Source organism: Bubalus bubalis, chromosome 9 (assembly GCF_019923935.1).
Source record: "Bubalus bubalis isolate 160015118507 breed Murrah chromosome 9, NDDB_SH_1, whole genome shotgun sequence".
In the NCBI taxonomy this organism is placed as follows: Eukaryota; Metazoa; Chordata; class Mammalia; order Artiodactyla; family Bovidae; genus Bubalus; species Bubalus bubalis.
Window position 1 is genome coordinate 17,066,068 of NC_059165.1, and position 25,397 is coordinate 17,091,464.

A 25,397-nucleotide genomic window follows, 5' to 3' on the forward strand; every position below is an offset into this window, starting at 1 on the left:
GGGATATTTTAGATGGCTCTCTTATTCCCTGTTCACGTATAAAACACAGCTCTCTTATCCAAGTAAACTGGTCAATTTTTTGTTTGGAGATTATTCAGTGTATAAGGCCACCTCTTTGGGAGTTATTTTAATGTGGGCTGGAAAGAGAAAAATGTTGATCCAAACTATTATACCTTAAGAATATATTTTAGTTTATGTCTCAAGTCGCTATTTTGGTTTAAAGGAAATCTTTGATTAAACTGGCAATTATCAAAGCAGTGTAAATTTGTCATATTTGCATAAACCACATTGCTCCAGTAACGAAAGTGGAAGATTGGACTTACACACTTTGGCCTAGATTTCGTAAAATAATTTGTTGCTGCTCTAAAGAGGCTTTTAAAGATGAACCAGTTAAGCTGTGTACAGATTTAGCTAGTTATCCAAATATTTTGTTTATAATCAGCCAGTTTGAGCTTTTTTTTCTGAATATGCTATCATATTTATGAGGTTCTGATTGCATAGTTGTAATGGGGTTAACTTTCACTTCTTATTATCATTTTCATAATAGAAGCTAAAATTTCCCAGCTTGACATACTGTTTCTTACATTTCATTTAAAAAGATAGGATAATGGGAGGAATCAGCAGTTACCTAGCTTAATTATCATAAAATATATAGGGAGATGAGGAACTCTGTAATATGATGGGTGGTTTAAAATTTTTGTACAAATCAGCCACTCAAGTATCTGCTAAATGGATAGGCTTCCATTGATTGTGAGTACTTTTTTCGTGATCTAGTTTACTTCTTATTTTTTTAAGAATAAATTTAAACATCTGATCTCCTTCTAGATATTATATCTTTACCCAGTATATATATATCTTCAGTTTAACTGCAGAATTTGAAATGCTTTCTTAAAATCATGAATTTTTATTTCCTAAAATTGATTGTGATATAATCACAAAGATGATCATTCACAGTGAGGACTAGTCATACTTTTTAAATGGATAATAACAAATTGCTCACTCTCGTTGCTTTTGCGACTTTTGGTTTTTGTATATTATTTTGTCCTCCAAGGTAAAATGACAGAGTGCGCATATTGTAAAAACCAAGATCATCACTCTTTCACTGCCTATCACCCTGTTTATGCTTAACCAAGCATTTATTTATTAGTTCTTAATGGTAAGGGCTACAAGGTTACTACACCTGAGAGAAAAACCTGTAAGACAGGCTTTCTAATTAATCACTGGGAGGGTTCAGAAAGGTCTAGCTATTTCTGTAAACCGAAGCATTTATGCACTCTATTGCAAATGTTGATCATGAAAATGGCAGGTAGTGCTGTATTTCCCTGCGTTTCTGTACTTCCATTAGGAATAATGAACCCTTTACGTGTTTCTGTGTGTACACATGGACACCATCGTTAAAACCGGGGCCTCTCTTCACCTGAGGACGGATAACGGGGACAGTTGTGAGAAAACAGAACAGTGGTACCAGCATGTTAGGGACGATGCTGAAATGCCACCCATGAAGCTCTAAAGACCATCAACTCAAAACAAAAGGTTCCGAGACAGAGCAATCAAGAGCCGCAGACCCTGTTAGGCAGGAGTTCGCATATCCAGTGCCATCTGTGACTAGTGAGGTGAGCTGGAGCCCTGTTTCATATTGGTTACTTTCACCAAGTTCACAAACAAAAACTGCAATGAAATTTGGAGCAGTGCTTCAGGTGAAATCACAGCTGGTTGACAGTCCTGAGGCTCTTTCCCACAATTACCCTGGGTCGCTGGGTTGCAATAGTCTTGAGATAGAATGGCGCCAACCCATGCCATATTTGCAAGACTCTTTGGGATCCCACACTTCTCTCCCCAGTCCCTGGCACCTGCTTTGTTGTATTTCCCGGTGCAGAAGCCTCTACAGCCAGTGGCAAAAAGCACCGCAGATCTTAGCAGCTTCTTCCTCCTGTCTTTAGTGAGGTCCCTGGCATTGGCAGAGGTCCACACCTAAGCCACACTGCAGGCATAATTTCTTTCGTCAGCACAGTAGCGTTCATTTCTTGAGCCTAGCGTGTGCAAACAGTGCACAGAAATGTGTCCTCTCTCAGCCTGTGTTCATGTACCTCAAATGTAGCAGGCCAGGCCAGGCCACCTAATCCTCTAACTCATACTATCCTTGTGAAGTTTCTCTTCTCTCCCCGCACCCCCCATCTTTCTTCATTTCTTCCATCCTTACATTCATATGTTAATGCAAGAGATGCAACAAACGGTACTCTTCAGGGTTCAGTAGCTCTGTAAATGCTAGCCCGTTCCTGGCAATGCTAAGGACATGGTTGTGAGCCCCACTGGTGGTTTAGTCACTGAGTCGTGTCTGACTCTTGTGACCCCATGGGCTGTAGCTCGCCAGGCTTCTCTGTCCATAGGATTTTCCAGGCAAGAATGCTAGAGTATGTTGCCATTTCCTTCCCCAGGGGATCTTCCTGACCCAGGGATCGAACCCGGGTCTCCTGCACTGCAGGCAGATTCTTTACCGACTGAGCCACCAGGGAAGCCCTGTGAGCCCTACGGCACTTTACTAAAGAAAAGCAACCCCCTGAGGGCTGCTGCTCTCCGTCCTTGTACCATCTGCCAAAGCCTCCGTGGATCGCCCTTAGAGTGACCCGCTCTGTCCACTTCAACCAAAGAAGCTTCCCTCTTTAGGCTTTACATGATCATGCTTCCACAAAACACTTTTTATGCAAATGCTGCTATAGTTTAATTAAAAAAATAAAGAACTCTCTCTAAAAATCGAAGAAATTAATCAGGTCCTGATACATATATTCGAATCCTACATTTCTGGGGAAATAGGAACTCTATGGAATGATAGAAATGTGCTCTTTCAGTGGGGAAAATAGCAGAGGAGAACAAATCAAGGAGAAGTAAAGTTTCTGTAATAGGGAGCAGAAAGACAAGAGATAAGAATAGGAGATGAGTTGTACAGGTGTTGGAATATTATTTTTTCTTTGTGGGTTGGTTTAGTTTGGTAAACAGCAGAGTGACAAGTTTAATTTCATCCAGTCTTCAGATCTGTGGTCATGAGTTTAAGTGCTGGTTCTGTTTTATTTGGACCGTCGCATATTGGCAGAGTAGATTCTTGCGTCTCCTATAAAGATGCAGGCGCTGGCCATCAGTGGTCCAGCTGTAGAACGTAGAAAATGTGAGAGGCTCTGAGGGGCCCTGGGCAGATATCCAACATCAAGATCCATGGATGTCATTTATCCATCAGTACAACCTCTAGATACTAATGCAACCATATCCTGTTGAAGAAGAAAGACTTCAGGAGGACAGCTATGAATTGATCACTATGACTGATCACTAAATTTGTATGTGGTTCTATAAATACTATTCTGACTGTCAAATACCTATTTTGTACAACTTTGAATTACACATGACTATAGGATACATGTGTCTTTGTTGTTGATTCTCAAATACTTAAAATTTGATAAAATTATATTTATAAAAAATTCCTTTTTTTTTTGAGGTATAGCTGACTTATAATATGGTGTTAATTTCCACTGTACAGCAAAGTGATTCAGATTATATGCTATGCTAAGTTGCCTCAGTCCTGTCTGACTCTTTTGACCCCATCGATTGTAGCCCACCTGGCACCTCTGTCCATGGGATTCTCCAGGCAAGGATACTGGAGTGGGTTGCCCTCCTCCAGGGGATCTTCCCGACTCAGAAATCGAACTTGCATCTCTTATGTCTCCTGCATTGGCAGATGGGTTCTTTACCAGCTGAGCTACTACAGAACTCCTGCTGGATCATATGGCAAGTGTGTTTTTTAGTTTTTTGAGGAATCTCCAAACTGTTTTCCATAGTGGCTGTACCAGTTTACACTCCCACCAACAGTGTAGGAAGGTTCCCTTTCCTCCATGCCCTCTCGAGCGTTTGTTATTTGTAGATTTTCTAACGATGGCCACTTTGACCGGTGTGAGGTGGCACCACACTGTAGTTCTGATTTGCATTTCTCTAATAATTAGTGATGCTGAGTGTCTTTCCATGTGCCATTGGCCATCTGTATGTCATCTTTGGAGAAATGTCTATTTAGCTCTTCTGCCCATTTTTTGGTTTGGTTTTGTTGCTCATTGTTGTTGGGTTATATGAACTGTTTATGCCCTTGTTGGTCTCATTGTTTGCGCATATCTTTTCCTAGTTCATAGGCTGTCTTCTCATTTTCTTTATGGTTTCTTTTGCGGTACAAAAGCTTGTAAGTTTGATTAAGTCCCATGTATTTATTTTTGCCTCTAGTTCTATTGCCTTGGGAATCTGACCTGAGAAAACATTGGTATGATTTATGTCAGAAAATGTTTTGCTCACATTCTCTTCTGGGAGTTTTATGGTGTCGTGTCTTATATTTAAATCTTTAAGCCATTTTGAGTTTATTTTTGTGTATGGTGTAATGGTATGTTCTAACTTCATTGAATTACATGTGGCTGTCCACATTTCCTAACACCCCTTGCTGAAGAGAATTTTTCCCAATATATATTCTTGCCTCCTGTGCTGAAGGTTAATTGACCATAAGTGTGTGGTTTATTTCTGGGCTCTCTATTCTGTACCATTGATCTATATGCTTGTTTTTGGGCCAATATCACACTGTTTTGATTCCTGTGGCTTTGTAGTGTTGCCTGAAGTCTGGGAAGATTATGCCTCCTTGGTGGTTCTACAATAGAATTTATTTGATTTTTAATAGAAATCATTGATACTTCATTTCTGTATTCATTTATTTATGCCTTATTTTGTTCAGAATAGGATTTAAAATAATAGTTATACATATGCTCCAGATTATAACCCAGATTATTTCATAGGGAAAAGAAATAAAACTAAGGAATTTAGAAAATTAGTTTAAAGAAGTTAGGCTCAGTCAGCAGAGAGTGGAAAGATTATTGATTTGTCCTCAGACAGAAATGGGTATGAATTTTTCCTCTGCCACTTTGCCCCAGTAGAACTTTGAGTAAGTCACTTCATCTCTCTTAATTTCAGTATTTTTATCTCTAATCTGGAAAATATAATTAGACCCCACAGAGTTATGAAGATTTGACGAAATGATGGGGTTCAGACAGTACTCCAGTAGCTGACCTATAACATATATTCACCTAAGATTAGCTTTACAGATGAATGCTATGCTATACTAAGTCACATCAGTTGTGTCCGACTCTGTGCGACCCCATAGACGGCAGCCCACCAGACTCCCCCGTCCATGGGATTCTCCAAGCAAGAACACTGGAGTGGGTTCCCATTTCCTTCTCCAGTGCATGAAAGTGAAAAGTGAAAGTGAAGTCGCTCAGTCATGTCCGACTCTTCGTGATCCCATGGACTGCAGCCTACCAGGCTCCTCCGTCTATGGGATTCTCCAGGCAAGAGTACTGGAGTGGGTTGCCATTGCCTTCTCCATTACAGATGAATACATGGCAGAAAAAAAAAAAAATGCAAGACAGAATCGATTAAATTTTATATTTTGTGGCATAGACATGAAACATGAAGGAGTTGAGAATCCCTGAGAGCTGAGCTAATCAGAGAGGATTTTGCAGAAATGTAAGAAGGTCTAGAACTGACTCATTGGAAAAGACCGTGATGCTGGGAAAGATTGAAGGCAGGAGGAAAAGGGGATGACAGAGGATGAGATGTTTGGATGGCATCACCAACTCAATGGACGTGAGTCTGAGCAAGCTCCAGGAATTGGTAATGGACAGGGAAGCCTGGCATGCTGCAGTCCATGCGGTTGCAAAAAGTCGGACACAACTGAGCGACTGAACTGAACTGAATAAGGTCCAGAAATATGCAGAGGATTAAGAGTGTGCCTTACATAGTCCATTTGGGCTGCTATGACAAAATGCCACAAACTAAATGGTTAATAAGCACAAAATTTTATTTCTCACAGTTGTGGAGGCTGAGGAGTTTGAGGTCATAACACTAGCAGACTTGGTGTCTGGTAGGAACCCACTTCCTAGTTTACAGGGAGCTGTCTTTTCACTGTGCCCTCACAGAGTGGAAAGTACAAGGGGGTTCTCCGGAGTCTCTTTGACAAGGGCACTAATCTCATTCACGAGGGCTCCACTCTTAGGACCTGATTGCAAACAACCCACCTCCAGATAGCATCACATTGGGGATTAGATTTCAATGTATGAATTTGGGGGGTGGGGTGGGATGCAAACATTCAGTCTATAGCAAGGAGTAAAGAAAATGAAACCTTGCTAGGTGAAAGAAAAAGAGCACGAAACAGAGGCTTGATGAGCAATGGCATGTCAGACGGAGGCAAGAGGAGATGAGGCCACTGAGCTCCAGGTCATCCCTCCACAGCCTGACGGTAACAGAAGAGGAAGGCAGAAGACAGGTTTGGAGAGAGACAGTTCACTTGACTTTGGATTTCAAGATTTGAGGCAACGTGGTATCTCCGTGAGGATACACCTCCTGTTGCTAGATATGGAGTCAAGGCATTCTGAAGAGGCTATAGATCCGGAGGACGTCGCCTCACAGTGATAGTTAAACCTAACGAGCTCTCAATGACAGGAGGAAGCACAGACCAACGACCAAATGTGGACAGCACACAATCCAGTTATAGAAGGAGAAAACAGAGCAGCTTGATCAAAACAAACAACAAAAAAAACCCACCAAGAGGGGTGGTCAGTTTTAGGAGAAAAGCTAGAATGGTGGTGTGTATAACAGTGTTTGACAAGAAGAGGAGATGGTCTCTGAACAGCTGCCTCCTTCCTCAGAAGAATGGAACCAGGCTATCCAGTGGGGGCCCCAAGAGAAGAACCACTGTCTGGGGAGGGCCACTGACCAGCTGTCCCGCCTCTGTTGGTTTTGCCTTTGCATTGGATTCGTTGTGCCGGTTGGTCGCCTTTCGCTCCTTCCTGACTCCTGCTTCTCTACCCTTAACACCCCTAGACCCAAACAATACCTTTTCCAGTGCTTTGGCACAAAATGACCCGTTTTAATTTGCCCTGAGAACATTTGGGGCAGGCTTAATTTTTTGAGTCTTTAACAAAGTGCTAAGAGACAGCCAAAGAAAATACACAGGAGGCAGTACAGAGCATGGACTCACCAGCACCAGCCTCCCTTTCAGACCCAGCCTCTCCCATTTAGGAGCTTCCGAGGAGCTTCCTGCTGCTGCTGCTGCTGCTGCTAAGTCGCTTCAGTCGTGTCCGACTCTGTGCGACCCCATAGACGGCAGCCCACCAGGCTCCCCCGTCCCTGGGATTCTCCAGGCAAGAACACTGGAGTGGGTCAGAGGAGATTCCCAATCTATGCCAATTACTCAGTTTCTCTCTGTGTGGGTTTTCTAGTCTGAAAAATAATGGGGAATAATAGTGGTACATATTTCATAGGGTTGTGGTAAGAAGCAAGTAGATGTAATATACTTAAAGCTCTTAGTTGAGTGTCTGGCACACTTGAAGCGCCACATAAGTATTTGCAACTAAACAAGTCCAGAAGACAAAGAATTGAACGAGCAGTAGGCATAATGTTTGAAAGTTTACTGGAGCTAGCTTAGCCATTTATTAGCTATGTGACTTTGGACAAATGATTTCAGTTCTCTGGACCTCCATTTCTTCAGTTAAAAATGTGGCTACAATACTAACAACTTTGATTGTGAGGACTGAAAGAATCAGTACGTGTAAAGTGTTTCATAAGGACTTAATAATTAACAGACATTTTTTTTTTTTTATTGAAGGATCATTACTTTACAGAACTTTGTTGTTTTCTGTCAAACCTCAACATGAACTAGCCATAAGTATACATATGTCCCCTCTCATATCCCTCCCCATCCCACCACTCTAGATTGATACAGAGCCTCTGTTTGAGTTTCCTGGGCTATTTTACATATGGTAAGCTGAAACTCCAATACTTTGGCCACCTGATGCAAAGAGCAGACTCATTGGAAAAGACCCTGATGCTGGGAAAGATTGAGGGCAGGAGGAGAAGGGGACGACAGAGGATGAGATGGTTGGATGACATCACTGACTCAATGGACATGGGTTTGGGTGAACTCCAGGAGTTGGTGATGGACAGGGAGGTCTGGCATGCTGCGATTCATGGGGTCGCAAAGAGTCGGACACGACTGAGCGACTGAACTGAACTGAACTGAATATAAGTTTCCATGTTACTCTTTCCATACATCTCACCCTCTCTTCCCCTCTCCCCATGCCCATAAGTCTAGTCTCTATGTCTAACAGACATTATTATTAACTCTGTGGCTTACCAATGCAGCATTCTGATCACCAAGGATCACAGGGGCTGTTCCATTTTATACCTGATACAGGCAAAGAAAGCCCAACCCTCTTCTCCCGGGGCATGACAGGTCACAATAGTAGACAGAGACTTTTTCACATCCTTACCTCTTCAGAGTCAGAAGCCAGATGAATGGACCACCCTTTCTCTTACCTCCCTGAGCCTGCTCACATTTCCTCTCCAATCTACCCTTTCCTATGATGACTACGTGCACTGATTTCACCCTTCAGGTTAGTTTCAAATCAACTGGGGGTGGGAAGGGAGCTTTCTCTTAGAATAGGAACCATTTTTAGAATTATTACCTGAAGTTAGAATTGATAGGACAATAATTTAAGCACAATGAAATTGAAGGTAATACAGTAATAAGTAGAGGAGAGGAAAAAGCAATTTAAGGGGCACATTTCTAAAAGGTCCCTTATCTAAGAGCCAGGGACAGGGTTAATTCCATAAGTAAACATTTTAGAAAGAAACAGAGTAACATAGGTTTTAAGATGAACCACAGGCGTAGCACCAGCTCTTATGGCAAAGAGCTAGGGACTTTTCAAGTCAGGGACAGTGCATTTGAGGAGAAGGAAATCTTGCTGTAGCTGGACCTTGGACTCAGCTCCATCTGCCCAGAGCCTGCATCTCTTATCCTGATGTCCGTGAAGTGGCTGGCAGGTAGCTCTGGCCTAATTAACCTGTTGTCATACAAATGTTCTGCCACCAGCACAGATGAGGTAATGCTGAAAAAGTTCTGGTCAACGGAATAAAAAATTACCTATATATCCCAACCATTTGGATGCATCTGCCTCCAGATACTGTGTAATCACAGCAAGTGTCCATGTGAAGATACTTTAAATAGTCATTTCCTCAAAAATAATCTGTAAAACATAAATAGTAAATTTCTTTTTACCATAAAAGAAAATTAGATTATCAGAAAGAGAGGCTATAAATCATACGTTATACATCTGAACTTTTTATGTACCATAATAGCTAATCACTCGGCTATCAGGGCACTGGGGAAATTATAATAATATTTTGTAGGGTATGCACCACATGAATGAAGCCAAGAATATTATAGAAGTGACCTTCACCTTCTGTGATGTCATAGAAAAAAATGATGCTGCCCTAATAACTTCAGAGGGTTAATGAGTTTCAGAGAACACACAAGAGGCTGCGATGTCACAGTTTTGTTTTTCTTTCCTGTGGGAAGTTGGGCTAATAAAAAATGAAAAACATTTCAAGTAGCTAAGTAAGAAAGAAGAGTTGCATGGAGTTTGAAGGAAACGCTTTAGTGCTGTACCCTTAGAAGGCCTAGTTTTCTTTCTCTGTAAGCTGCAAATCTTATTCTTTTCTTGTGCATCTTTTCCCATTGACTTGGGAATCTTTGAAATGACCATTGTCTTCAAAATCTGCTCTGAAGATGGATTTTTCTTTTTTTTCTCTTTTTTAAGTTTAGTGATGGACACGAATCCATTTAATCAGACAGGGACCTCTGAAGATAGGGGGACATTTATCTCTATAAAATATGCAGCTTTGTTTGGTCTCACCACTTGGCTCCCCCGTAGGGGTGGAGGTAAAATTTCCACAGTCACGCTGATTTCAGATGAATAGATGTGCTGGTGTCAAAGACAGGCTGCAGCACTCTGCTGGCATCTGGGGTACAGAAGGCTAAATCTTCTGAATAGAGCCATTGATGATTACATTTTGGGGAAACTTAATCATAGAGTAATTAGGCTTTAATTCTTACAAAAACTTACAATTAATTGGATCTTTTATACAACTTTTTTTGTTTGATTTAAAGTACCATGTAGGTTAGTTATAGAAACTTAATTTAAATATGGATTTAATTAGAATTGTTTTATGATTTTAATGAGTCTTAAAAGTCTTTTGATGAGCAGCCTGTATAATTATGGTGTTTAAAATGATTGGCTAAATGCATACTTTTATAATTTACCTTTCTGGAAACTGTATTTTTATGGAGGCTATTTTTTGTATGATGAATTGTTTCATTTTATGTTCAGTTTTTGTGGGAATGGGTACTTATTCCTGCCCCTAATCATTCAAGTGTTTTCTTTCTAGAATGAAATTAAACTTTCATGGAATCAGAAGCATCAGGCAGTAGCCCAATACCACAGTTAAATTTAATCACAGAAATATTTTTACTTTTACTATAAAGGAGACTGAATCACTGCTAAAACTTTTAGCTGAGGATTCACTTTCCTACATAATTAGGTACAAATAAGTTACCTGAAGACAAGTTTTTTCCTATAGAAAAAATGTGATTTTAGGCAAAATGGCTTGAAATTTCTCTTTAAATGAAATGAAATATGGAAATTTCAACCTTATAATGCACTGTCAAAACAACCAGAAATGAGGACTTTCAATAAACATAAAACATTTTAAATTGGAAAAGAAAAGAAAACATTAGGTACTTTCTCCCCTTTGAGTTGGTCCCAGTTCTACCTATAGTAAATCAGATAACTTGCATTTAATATTTTTTGGCTGATTATACATTTAATAAGTAATATAAGGGCACATGTTTTTATTTTCCATTTTAATGACATTATTATGTTCTAGCCTTCATATGTTCTATTTTTAGGTTGTATTATTTACATGTGCTTAAAAATCAATGCGCTTTACATATCAAAAGAATATTGGAGAAACGCCATATAGTCATTGCAATAGATGCAGGAAAACATTTGACAAAACCATTTAATGATTAAAAAATAAAAAACTCTGAGCAAACGAGGAACAAAAGTTAACTTACTCAACTTGATTGATAGCTCCTCTGAAAAGGCTACAGCTAGCATAATACTCAGAGATCAGGAATAAGGCAATGATGTCTTTTATTCAACATTTACTGAAGATTCTAGCCAGCACAATAAGACAAGCAAAGGAAATAAAAGGCATGCAAATGGAAAAGGTAAAAGTAAAAATACCCTTAATTGTAATGACATGATATATAAGTAGGTTAAAAAAAACACCCTAAGAGAGTCACAAAATAGCTATTAAGTGGAAAACAACCTGAAAAATAATATATATATATATATATATATATATATATATATATATATAGCTGAATCACTGTGCTGATTACACAGTGAAATTAACACAGATTACACCTGAAACTAACACAACATTGTAAATCCAACTATACTTCAATTAAATCAATCAATCTAGTAAATAAGTTTAGAAAAATTTCAGGATACAAGGTCAAAATAAAAACTGTCATTTTTATAAACTACCAACAAACATTTGACAATGAAAAATTAAAATCTCTATTTAAAATAGCATGAAAAATAGCATAACGAGAAATTAATCCACAATTACCTGAACAATTTATTTTTGAGAAAGATACCAAGCTAATTCAGTAGAGAAAAAGCATTGCCTTTTCAACAAGTAGTACTAGAATATCTAGATAACTGTTTATGGGAAAATATACTAGTCTTGATCTTTACCTGATAACTTCCAAAAAGCTTAATTCAAAATTAGTATTAGGCTTAAACATAAGAACCTAAACCATTAGAACTTTAAAAAAAACAGGAGAGAAAACATTTGCGATACCAGATTAGGCAAGACATTGTTAAATAAAACATGAAAAGCACTAACTATAAAATAAGAAATAAGGTTTAAAATGGATTTTCATCAAGGTTAAAAATTTTGTTCTTCCAAAAGACAGAGTTAAGGAAACAGAAATCTGTGCCAAGGTTGGAAGGAAATTTTCACAGAATATTTCTGACAAAGAGCTTGAATCTACAATATATAAAGAACTCTTAACAACTCAGTAAGAAAAAGACAAGGGCATATAGCAAAGTGATTCAGTTATACATATACATATATTCATTCTTTTTTTTTAATTTAATTTTATTTTTTAACTTTACAATATTGTATTGGTTTTGCCATATATCAACATGAATCCGCCACAGGTATACACATGTTCCCATCCTGAACCCTCCTCCCTCCTCCCTCCCTGAACCATCCCTCTGGGTTGTCCCAGTGCACCAGCCCCAAGCAGATTCTTTTCCTATATAGGTTATAAGAAAATATGGTATCAAGTTCCCTGTGCTATATAGTGGTACTTGTTGATTATGTATGTTATATAGTGGTATGTATATGTTAATCCCAAGCTCCTAATCTATCCATTCCCCCACCCCACTTTTCCCGTTTGGCAGCCATAAGTTTGCTTTCCAAGTCTGTGAGCCTGTTTGTTTTGTAAATAAGTTCTTTTTTTAGATTACACATACAAGTTGTATCACATGATATTTGTCTTTCTCTTTCTGACTTCCTTCACTTAGAATGATAATCTTTAGGTCCACCTGTGTTGCTATGAATGGCGTATTTCATTCTTTTTTACAGCTGAGTAATATTCCATTGTATATATGTACCACATCTTTATCCATTCATCTGTCAATGGGCATCTAGGTTGCTTCCATATCTTAGCTATTATAAATAGTACTGCTTTGAACACTGGGGTGCATGTATCTTTTCAAATTAAAGTTTTTGTCTTTTCTGGGTGCATGCACAGGAGTGGGATCCCAAGATCATATAATAATTCTATTTTTAGTTTTCTAAGGAATGTTCATACTGCTCTTTATAGTGATTGTATCAATTTACTTTCCTGCCACGTCTGTAGGAAGTTCCTTTTTCTCCACACCCTCCCTAGCACTTATTATTTGTAGATTTTTTCCATGATGGCCATTCTGACAGGCCATCAGTATTAGGTGATACTTCATTGTAGTTTTGATTTGCATTTCTCTAATAATTAATGACTTTGAGCATTTTTTCATGTGCCCCTTGGGCATCTACATATCTTCTTTGGAGAAATGTCTGTTTAGATCTGCCCATTGGTGGTTGTTGTTTTTTTTTTTTTTAGCATTGAATTTCATGAGCTGTTTGAATATTTTGGAGAATAATCTTGCTGGTCACTACATTTGCAAATATTTTCTCCCATTTTGTGGGTGGTCTTTCTGTTAACAGTTTTCTTTGCTGTACAAAAGGATTTCAAGTTTAATTAGGCCCCATTTGTGTATTTTTGTTTTTATTACTCTAGGAGGCAAATCCAAAAATATATAGTTGGAATTTATGTCAAAGAATGATTTGTCTGTGTTTTCTACTAGGAGTTTTATAGTATCCAGTCTTACGTTTAGGCCTTTAATCCATTTTGAATTTATTTTTGTGTATGATGTTCAAGAATGTTCTAATTTCACTCTTGTACAAGTAGCTGTCCACTTTTCTAGCTTATTGAAGAGACTGTCTTTTCTCCGTTGTATATTCTTGCCTCCTTTGTCATAGGTTAATTGACCATAGGCGTGTGAGTTTATTTCCAGGCTTTCTATCCTGTTGAAAGTGAAAGCAGTAGTCACTCAGTCGTGTCTGACTCTTTGCAACCGTAAGGACTGGAGCCCACAAGGCTCCTCCCACTAATCTATAAGTCTGTTTTTGTGCCAGTTCCATGCTGTTTTGATTACTGTAGCTTTGTAGTATAGTCTGAAGTCAGAAAGCCTGATTCTTCCAGCGCCACTTTTCTTTCTCAAGACTGCTTTGGCTATTTGAGGTCTTTTGTGTTTCAATACAAATTTGAAAAATTTTTGCTCTGTTCTGTGAAAAATGGCATTGGTAGTTTGATAAGAATTGTACTGAATCATTAGATTGCCTTGTGTAGTATAGTCATTTTGACAATATTGATTTTTCCAATCCAAGAACACAATATCTTTGAATCATCTTCAGTTTCTTGAATTGTTTTCTGATAGTTTTGGGGGTACTGGTCTTTTGCCTCCTTAGATAGGTTTATTCCAAGATATTTTTTTCTTTTTGATGTGATGGTAAATAGAAGTGTTTCCTTAATTTCTCTTTCTGATCTTTAGCTGTCGGTGTATAAAAACACAACAGATTTCTGTATATTTTGTATTCTGCAACTTTGCTGAATTCATTGATGAGCTCTAGTAGTTTTCTAGTAGTGTCTTTAGAATTTTAGGTATATAGTATCACATCATCTGCTAACAGTGACAATTTTACTTCTTCTTCTTCCATTAAAAAAAAAACTAAAAGACAACCCATGGACTAGGAGAATCCTATTGTTTAAAGTTGAAAAACAAGACTGTGTCAAGTTTAGGATACTAACAGAATGGGTTACTGCATTGTTATAAAACTAAAACTTCTTTAATTTCCATATTCTCAGCAAAGCACTGAGTTCTGAATGAGCCAACAGAACTTTTAATTCTAGTTTGGCTACTGGATAAGCCGTGTGACCTGGTAGAAATTATATTTAAAAATTCCCAGTTTCCTTAATTGTAAAAATAAGGATAATAATATTTACTCTGAATAGTTGTCTGGGGGTTAAATTAGATAATATATATGGAAGGGATAACAGAGCACCAAATACATGATAATCCTTCTCGTCCCCCCTGCTTCCTTCCATCATTAACATCCATAACACCTTTCCTAAGTAGCCAACTCTGACCATACTTTGGGTGTAGTCTGAACCTGGGTCAGAAAAAAAACCCCACAAAATTCTCCTCTTACTGTTCTGTGCTCAGGGATACAAGAACACTTGGTACAGAGCCAGAGAAAGATGAGTTACAAGAAGGGCTTTAACTCCTGAAACCAGCTTGGCACCTTCCTAGAGATTCAACAGTGCTACCCACCTATTCTTTACCAGCTGAGCTACCAGGGAAGCCTACCCACTCCACAAGTATTTGCTCAGTGGTATTACCAGGTACCTCACTAGGTCCTGAAATTATTGACATAATAAATTCAGTCCTCAGAAAGGCAGGGGACCTCATGCTAGGGAACAGAGAAGTTTAAAAAACAATTGCAAATCCTCTCAAGGTATCTAACACTAGAAGTCAGTAATCACATACCTCCGTATTTCCCGTATTTTCCTTTAGGGAAAAAGTGAGATAACTCACTTGAGAGAAGGAAAGAAGGAATCTGGAGACAGAGGTGGACAGATAAGACCTGGCAGAAGAGGAGACAGCTAACATACTCTGAAAGATCTTTAACTTGTGAAATCTCTTAGGATTTTTCCAGCTTCGGTCATGGTTAAACCTAAAGAATAAAATAGATATGTCAAAATTTCAGTAGATGTTTTATTCTTTTCTTTGGATCAAGTTTTTACAATGTGCTAGTTTCCCTTCTCTTTATGTTGATGTAGTTTTTTTTTTTTTTTTCTCTTCCAGTTCCCCTCCTGGCTGGATGAGCCACAGCATGACTTACAGCAGTAATACATTAGGCTAATAAAGCAATTATTTAATTGACTCTAATTTCATTGGCATTTCTATTAGCTAAAGGAAAGAGGTTCAATCACTGTTTACATTTGTAAAGCCAATATTATGGTTTAAATTATGGCCTTTGGACAAAATTGAAAATTGAAGCCTGATAATCCTTAAAGCAATATTTACAGAGGACTCTTTGTCTTTGTAAAGAATAAAGGGAATGGAAACAAGAGCATGTTAAATCAGAGGCGCTTTTAAATATTCATTTTGCAATCAGCTTCACTGGTTTCCAGGCCACTATCTACCTTCATCATTCTTTCTGTGAAGGAATATCAAATCTCTTGCTTTAATTATCCTGTGAAATATAAACTATTGCTTCACATTCTTTTTTTATTATTATTATTCTGGTGTACAGGAGTTCCAGATATAACTGTCACACTACAAACATTATTCTTTACCAGAAATATATTGGCCAATAACTGCAAAAATTAGTAATTCAAAAATGCAGACATTTTGGATAGGTAGCTTCTCATTTAAAACCGGTGCTACCTAACAACCCCTAGTAAGACCTTTGCCAAAACCCAATAAAATAACTATAAAAGCACTGAAGCTGATAAAGACTCATGACTCCAAAAATCAATCAGTAATCCTGTTATCAATGGTTTTACATGAATCACAGTATGATGGAAGTGGTCTAAACAGAGTTCTCCTACTTTAAAGAGGAGTAATCCAAAGAACCCAAATGGTGCTTGTGAAAATATGCTCTGGCTTAAGGGAATGTGCAAATCACTCTGAAAACACACACATACATACACACAGAAACAGTCTTACGGGCAAAATGACTAGAACACTGTAGTATCCTCCATAGGATATAAGGCATAGCCTCTGAGCAAACTGTAGAAACACATGGGTTACAATCTGTAATGCAAGAGGAGAAACAATAAGAAGCAATAAGTGAAAGTGAAAGTGGAGTCGCTCAGTCGTGTCCGACTCTTTGCGACCCCATGGACGGTAACCTACCAGGCTCCGCAGTCCATGGGATTTTCCAGGCAAGAGTACTGGAGTGGGCTGCCATTTCCTTCTCCAGGGGATCTTCCCAGCCCAGGGATCGAACCCCGGTCTCCTGCATTGCAGACAGACACTTTACCATCTGAGCCACTAGGGAAGCCCAAGATGCAATAACAAGCTGCCAAAGTAACAGTGGAAGTGGATACAAAGTGGAAAAAAGAAAAAGGATTTAAATTGGCACTACAGAAAATCAAATTAATTTTTAGATGTAGTTAATTTTAAGAAAGAGGAAAACAGAGTCAGAGCATCCAGGAAGGAAAAAAATAAGGCAGGTTAGCAAAGGGACAAACTTCGGTTGGCCTTAAACTTCCCTAAAACATTAAGTGCTATGAGATGATGGCATGTCTACAGCATTTTTTTTTTTTTAGTGCTATTTTTTACTTACAGAAAAGTGACAAAAATAGTACACAGATTTCTCATTTACCCTTCACCTAGATTCCCCTCACGTTTAACATCTTGTCTTGTTGCTTAGTCACTAAGTTGTGTCCGATTCTTTTGCGTCCCCCTGGACTGTACTTCACCAGGCTCCTCTGTCCATGGCATTCTCCAGGCAAGAATACCACAGTGGGTTGCTATTTCCTCCTCCAGGGGATCTTTCCAACCCAGGGATTGAACCCATGTCTCCTGCATTGGCAGGCAGATTCTTTACCATGAAGCCACCAGAGAAGCCCTGTTTAACATCTTATGTAACCAAAAAACACTTATCAAAGTGAAGAAATCACCCTGGCACACTGCTCTTAACTGAAGCATAGAACGCTTTTCCACTACTGTCATTTTGTTGTTCCAGGATCCGACTCTGCATTTAGTTGTCATGGTTCCTTCAGTTCAGTTCAGTTCAGTCGCTCAGTCGTGTCTGACTCTTTGTGACCCCATGAATCGCAGCACGCCAGGCCTCCCTGTCCATCACCAACTCCCGGAGTTCACTCAGACTCATGTCCATCGAGTCGGTGATACCATCCAGCCATCTCATCCTCTGCCGTCCCCTTCTCCTCCTGCCCCCAATCCCTCCCAGCATCAGAGACTTTTCCAATAAGTCAACTCTTCACATGAGGTGGCCAAAGTACTGGAGTTTCAGCTTCAGCATCATTCCTTCCAAAGAAATCCCAGGGCTGATATCCTTTAGAATGGACTGGTTGGATCTCCTTGCAGTCTAAGGGACTCTCAAGAGTCTTCTCATGGTTCCTTAGACTCCTTCAATCTGTGTCAGTTCCTGAGCCTTTGTCTTTTATGACCTTGACACTTTTGAAGGGTACTGGTCAGTTTTGTTGACTGTGCCTCAGGTTGGGTTTGTCCAATGCCTTCTCATTAAAGTTGTGCATTATTGGGAAGGAAACCATAGAAGCGATGGGCCCTTCTCGGTGTCTCATATCAGGGATTGAATAAAATCAATTTGTCTTACTTATGATGTTACTCTTGTCACTGGATTCAGCTGGTGTTAGGATTCTCTATCGTTGTTACTATTTTTCCTTTGTAATTACTAAATATTTGAGGGAGATACTTTGACCTTATGCAGATACACAATTTTTGCATAAACTTTTACCCACTAATTTTAATAGCCACTGTGTGCAATATTGCTGTGGTGTTTTACTGGTGATTTCTATTTCTTTCATTCATTTGTATATATTATTTAGATTTTTGCTTGAGGAAGAGTTTTCCCTTATCCCCCTATTTATTCACTTATTTACATTAGTATGGATCATGGATATTTATTTTATTATTTGGTTCTAATCTAATGCAATCATTATTTATTTTGTTACTCAAACTGTTCCAGCTTTGGCAATTGACAACTTTTCTAGGCTGGTTCCTAAGCTCTTTTAATATAGTCCCATCTATTTTCTTAACCTCTTTACTTACTTCTTCTTCTTTTGTTTTTGCAGTGAATATTTAATATGCAGATAGTACATGTTACACATTTTGCGAGAGTTAACAGCAGGAAAGAAGAAAAATCAATTGTCTGGTATCATGCAGGTTATAATCTGATTAGGGAAAAACTATTAAATACATAATTTAGTTTGACAGAGTCTGGTCTGGTCCCTGAAAAATATCCCTTTCCTAACCAGTGGGAAAGACTTCCTGACACAAAAACTAACCCAACTATGGACTACCCTATGTAAATTATTTGGAAAAATTTCTTCTCCCAAAGGGCCCAAATGAAGTCTCACTTTTACTCAAGAAGCCTTTTTTGGAGGCTTCCTCGTAGAAAGGAACTTCTTATAGTTAAAGGCATGTATTAACCTCCTTACTTTTTGATGCTCCAGTCTTGTATTGGTTTTGCTCTGCCTTAGCTCTAAAATTAGCTGTCTCACTAAGGAGTCCTGTCTTTTGTGTTGGAGAGTAGAATTTATAAACCAAGATTTAGGTGCTAGCTGTTCATTGCTATCGGGGTACCTTCTGGATAGAGCTAGGAAACACATGTTTAGATACTAACTCATGCATATAAACACATCAAAATTTATTTCTGTATCATATGTATATTAAAAAAAGTTCATATTGCTATCTCCAATTTTAATCCAATACAACAGAGCTTATTCTAGCTTTTATCCCTTATTTGTAACTTCTTTCTCTGACAGTAAGAAACATGACTCCCATTTTCTATAATTTATTTATTTGATAACTCAACCCTAGTATATAAACATAAGTAAAAATATCTTTAAAAGCATCTCAAAATACTTCTAAAAAGTCTTAAAAAATTTTTTTGATCTAAAAGAGTACTTTTAGATCTCCTAATCCATATCTTTGTTAGAAACAAATTACCAGTTACAGAACATTGTGAATAGCTCTTTTGTCTTTAAACAGTCACTTAAAACGGTGCTTTCCAGAGTTCCTTAGCTTGGCTCCTTTCTCATCCACCCCGCTTCAGTGCAGTTATATGATTCATTTATAAAATCATTTGATTCCCATGTCACAGTCTGCATTTCATATTTCCCCCACATCCTAATTGATTTTGTTGTTGTTGTTATCATAGAATAAAATCCATTCTTTGTGCTGTATAATTCTGTGTGTTTTGACAAACTCATAGCTATGTGCCTACAGTTTGTGCAGAACAGTTTCATAAACCCCTAAAACAAGAGTTACCCCTCTATGGATAATCTCTCCTCCTGTTCCTAACCCCTGGAAATCACTGATCTGTTTTCTTCTCTGTAGTTTTGCTCTTTCAGGAATGTCTGTCACGTAAAATGGAATCACACAACATGCAGCCACTTCATTCTCTCTTCCTTCACTTAGGAAAATGCATTGGAAATTCACCCAAGTTATTGCATGAACCTTCTTATGGCTGAGTTGTATTTTATTGTATGAAATAGTTTAAGGACATCTGGCTTATTTACAGTTTGGGGCTATTGTAAATAAAGCTGCCATAAACATTTGTTTATAGGGTTTTATGTGAATGTAAATTTCTTTTTCTGTTAGGAAGACACCAGAGAATGGGATAGCAGAGTTATATGGTAGATGTATATTTAACTTTTTTAATAAAAATGCCAAAACCACTCCCCAAAGTGGCTGTACAATTTTGTGTTCCCACCTGTCTACAGCATTTTAAGGAGAAAACTTGTAACCTAAGAATTGTATGCCCTCCTAGATGTTATTTATGTGCAGTGGCAGTGGAATTCTCACTCAAGAATTTTAAAGTTATAACACAAAATGGCCTTTTTGAAAAACAAAGTCATACACTAGCCATCTGAAAAGGAATTCATAATTTAAAAGTTGGAAAAAAGAAACATTCCCAACAAACAAAATCTTAAGGAAAAAAATCGAAGAAAGGAAACTCCCTTTTCATAAAAAATGGATACCTAAGAAGACAGTTTACATCATACAATAATGATAAAACCAGAACTCAAGAGTTGATGGAATTCCCAATCTATTTAACATTTTTTTTCTAGAGTTTCTGGCTAGTGAAATAAGGCATAAATCAGAAGTAATGGACTAACTTCTGGAGAGGCAAAGGGGAAAATGGTTATTCACTGCAGAGAATATTTCTTGGGAAAAAAAAAAAACACTTAAAATCCTTTTAGAAATAAGTAAGGATATGAAATAAAAGAAAAATATTGTAAAGTATCAATATATCAATAAGAAACAGAAGATACAATAAAAACAAACAAACAAAAACTCTCTAGATAATAGCAGAGAGATAATAGATATATATACCATAAAATTTCTGGGAATAATGCTAACAAAAATATGCAGGATTCATATATAAAAAACTAAAAATTATTGAAACATAAAGGACCTGAACATTGACTTTTGCAGTACTGCCATTCATTAATTCATTCAATTTGATTACTTACCCAAAATTTCCTTGCCACAGATTTAAGTTCCATATGAGAAGGGGCAATTATTGTATTCACTGCATTATCCCCTGTGCCTAATAAATTGCCTAACTCATAGTAGGTGCTCCAAAAATATTTTTCTATATGCCAATATTTTGTTCAGTAATCTGATCTATGAAGTTTGTATAGCTTCTAAGAAACATTCACTAAGAAACTCAGGAGTTTTTGAAGAGTCTAGACTAGTTAATTACCATCCAATTGCAGCCCACTCCAGTACTCTTGCCTGGAAAATCCCAAGGATGGAGGAGCCTGGTAGGCTGCAGTCCATGGGGTCACAAAGAGTCAGACACAACTAAGCGACTTCACTTTCACTTTTCACTTTCATGCCTTGGAGAAGGAAATGGCAACCCACTCCAGTGTTCTTGCCTGGAGAATCCCAGAGATGGGGGAGCCTGGTGGGCTGACGTCTCTGGGGTCGCACAGAGTCGGGCACGACTGAAGGGACTTAGCAGCAGCAGCAGCAGCAGGACACTATAATGGGCTTCCCTGGTGGCTCAGACAGTAAAGAATCTGACTGCAATGCAGGAGACCTGGGTTTGATCCCTGGGTTAGGAAGATCCCCTAGAGGAGGTCATGGCAACCAACTCCAGTATTCTTGCCTGGAGAATCCCCAAGGACAGAGGAGCCTGGCAGGCTACAGTCCATGGAGTTGCAGAGTTGCACGTGACTGAGCAGCTAAGCACAGCACAGCACAACAAACTATAATACCCATCCATTTGACAGCATCATATGGCTTACCACTTACAAACTCATAGTCCTGCACTGCTATCTTTTGTCACTTTCCCTCTCTAACATTAATGGATTTCACAACATACCACCAAGAATTTCAAGGCTTAGAGTTCAGAGGATTTTAGAAATGGCCCTTCTCTATTTAAAAAAAAAAAAAAAAAAAGAAGGTTGGTTATACTTCAATTCAATTTCTAGATCACATAGGCTATGCTAGCTTAATACTGAAGTGAATGGGGATGAAATTCTAGTAGCTGAAAATTTGAGTTAAGGAAAGGGGGGGGGAAGAAACAGAATCTAGGAGAGGTGAAAGTGAAATATTTCACAGTATGAAATCTGAGCCTTTTATCTGGAATCTTTTCTGCTTCCGTGTAATACAGAATGTAAGGTTAATGTTCACAGTATTCCACTGCTTGATAGCTTAGTTTCATTTCATAATTAGGTTGACATTTTTCCTCATAACATTGAATTGCTATTATTTTCCTAGGTTTCAAAAATAATGGAATGATATGCCATTAGATAAAGTTGACTGAATAGCTGAACCACAGCTAAAGATAAAGCATTTTCTTGATTATTCTTATTTTCCAATGTTTTATTATCTATAGGTACGTGTATGTTTGAGTTTTTATGTGTTCACCAGGGGTGGGAAATAGTGTGGAGTAATTTCCCTGTTGTGCTTCTAAATAGGGACTTCCAATGAACACTAATAATGGTAATGTCATAGTTATTTACTGAGAGAACTAATCTGGATTCTACAGAGGTATGTTGAAGTTTTGTGAAAATGAAATTAGAGATGCAGCATATCTCAGCAGTAATGAAACTGTTTATGTTGTATAAAGCAGGGTTAGGTTAAGAAAAAGCAATTTTTCACACTCAGTGCTTTTTGATGGTCAAGTGTTTATTCCACTGGGCCATTAATACACTATATTCCCAAAATTCTTTGGGCAGAGTTCATCTTCTAGTTAATGTTAAAGAATTGGCCAACAGGCTTTTTACATTTTTTAATGATAATTCCGAATTGTTAGGTAAGATCCTCTTGAGCATACTGTATTGCCTATAAATGAAAGGGCTGGCAAAGACCTTGTTTTTAATAACTGAATTTACAACGAAGTTAGGCATGTTAAACATCAATAAACATTATCGGTTCCCATGTATATTGCTGGGCCTATGATGGATTTCAACAATAAAGACAATTTACAATCAGAATTATAATACAGTAGCAGGAATTTAGCATGAAAATTTAGACATCAATGAGAATAACCTCTGAATGTTAACTGCCTATAACTGAATTAGACTTCCTGCATTTTGGTCAGATTCATAGGTTATGTCAAATAGGTTAGGTGGTAGGACAGAGAAAACTGGAATGATTTTACTAAGTAGCTCACTGTCAATTGTTCACTTTATTTTTTAATGCTTCCGAGCTATTTCCATTAAAAAATGAGAAAGATTCCACCATAAGTCTATACAGTTAAGTATAAAAGGAAAGAATTTAAGTTGGTCGATAAATGGACTCCTTTTGGAAGCTAACTTTAATATTAGTCAACTGATACATTTGAAGTTAGAATTTAAATTACGGAGATAAACTCAGTGCAGAGAAATAAAGGGCAGGGCTATGGGGCTGTGAAATGAAGGAAAAGGCTCTATTAAAACAGTCAAGGCTTATCTCAAGATATTAGGTAATTGTGTTGAGTTATTCACCTGGCAGTCATAGAAAGAGGGAATATACTACTTGACTTATTCTGGTGCCAAAAAACTCTGGAAATGTCAGTCAGAATTTTCTGTATATGGCAATAACTGTGACACCCCCACTGCAAAAATAAAGTGCTATTACACATAATCAAACCTCAAGCTGCGATGACAGATGTTAGAAGGACTATAAACAATTGAAGGGGAAAAGGGTCCCAGTTATCTGGAAGCAATGAAACAAGGATGTTTGGAGAAATAACCTGTTCTCTGGAGGACGGTGTAATTTTAGGGTATGAGAGATAATGGGTGAGGTAATTGAGAAGATATAGCAAAGAGCCGGTTTCTAATTAAGTTGACAGCATACGTAAGATTTTACCCAGGGAAAATACCCGTGATGTGAGTTGGGCCACCATTTAGCGCCTGGAACTCTGCAGTGAGATTGCTGCTGGAAGACGCCTCATAAACAGGGGCTGGAAACATGGCACAGCTCTTTGAGGCAAGACTTTTTTCATTACCGATCAAGATAAATACCACACCAATGATGTGTTCATCCACAAAGTGGTAATGAAATAGAAAAACGGCATCCAGGGTGATAGCCATGGGAGTAAGTCAGTGCATTAATTCTGCTTAGCACGAAAGATGTCTAAATTTGAAAAAAAAATCCATAAGTATTAAAGGGTATTTATACTGCCTTCCTGTTATGACATGCATTGGACTAAAATATAAATCAAAGGAAATGGACTGATAAGGTTGGTAATTGGATGCACTGAGAAGAAAGCTGAGTAAATGAGCAAAGGGTAGATTTTTAAAAATTTATTTAAAAGGATTATAATTTTCACATGTTGTTTCCCCTCTTAAGGCAGGGTGAGGTTGATTTTTTTTTAAGCAACACTCACATCTGAAATAGTATCACGTATATTTTTAGCTAGCACTCAAACAAATTCCATATTCTATACAAATGGGGAAAATGCAATTCATAATTGACAAGGTATGAATTTTTTATACTTTAAGTCATGAGGCTGCCACATCAACAAACGTAATTCCTTAGCAAATATGTCTTATGTTTATATTTATGAAATGTACACAATTGACATGGAACCCAAAAGAGAATAAATAAGTATTTTAAATATATATATATATATATTTACTTTGATTTGCAAACTCCATTCTGGGAAACATTTATTAGATTAAAAACAAGGAACAAATGCAACAAAATGTGCTTAGAGTTTCAATTTCTTCTGGACTCAGTATTACTTTTATGTATTTTACCAAAGCTTGAGCTCACACTGAAGTGTTGGCCTTGTTTTGAATTATTTTTGTATACACAGAATTATTTAATGTATGAATTATTTAATGTATACACAGCTATTCTCAAAAGTGAAAATGAAGAAGTACTGAAACTTAAAATTCACCTATGAGGGCCCCACATTTCAGTGGTGATTTCATGTTAAATATTCCAAGCTGAACCAGCAAGAATCATGGGAAGAGTGGCCAAGTCTGGACACAGGATATGCTCCACATTTTGTGCAGCTATTGAAGAGCGCACCACAGCTTACTGAAGGGTCATCAGATGACATTTTTTTCCTGATATAGCTTTGACATCCATTCGAAAATAAGTTCTTTGAAGACAAGGGTCGTGTTTATCATGCCTATCAACCTCCTTGAGGTCAGCATGAAGTTAGAGGAAGTAGTACTTCTAATTGGTTCCCCAGGAGTGAAGAAGGGAAGAAAGGAAGTGGTCCCCTCATTCCCAAAGAGCTGAAGCACTGGGAGTTCTCTTGAGAAGCGCCTGACGTGCCTCCACTGTAAAAGCTGAGGTACCTCAACTCAAGTGGGTCTGAAATGTATCAGTTCTTCCAATTCTGGCCTGCCATAAATGGGTACAGAGAGGCTGGTATTTTTTTTCCTCATTAATTAATTTGTTAACATACACAGAGTGGATATTAACTTTGTTAAACTGTGAGCAGCTCACATTTCACTTATTGTTATAGGAGGCACAGAGACATAGGGGCAGGAGAGGCACTGTAGTGAAGAACAGCATTAAGTCTAGAGCCAACTGCCTGGATTAGAATCCTGGCTCTACCACTGACCAGCTGTGTGACCCTGGCTAACTCCTGGTGTTTGGCAACAATTAAAGTTGCAAGAAGGAGACAAAATG

The 25,397-nt window shown here is 38.0% G+C and overlaps 1 protein-coding gene across 2 annotated transcripts in view; it reads left to right on the forward strand.

Moving 5' to 3' along the window:
* KIAA0825 (KIAA0825 ortholog) overlaps nucleotides 1-25,397 on the forward strand; it is a 442,771-nt gene that overhangs the window by 396,711 nt on the left and 20,663 nt on the right. Inside the window, exon 21 of one of the 2 annotated variants that reach the window (XM_044948542.2) lies at nucleotides 15,399-16,380. The exons of the other annotated variant lie outside the window; for it this stretch is intronic. Within the exon in view, the coding sequence (XP_044804477.2) occupies nucleotides 15,399-15,456 (58 nt within the window). The 3' untranslated portion in view covers nucleotides 15,457-16,380. Of the gene's footprint in view, nucleotides 1-15,398; nucleotides 16,381-25,397 lie in introns of those variants that run through there. 2 annotated transcript variants of the gene reach the window in all.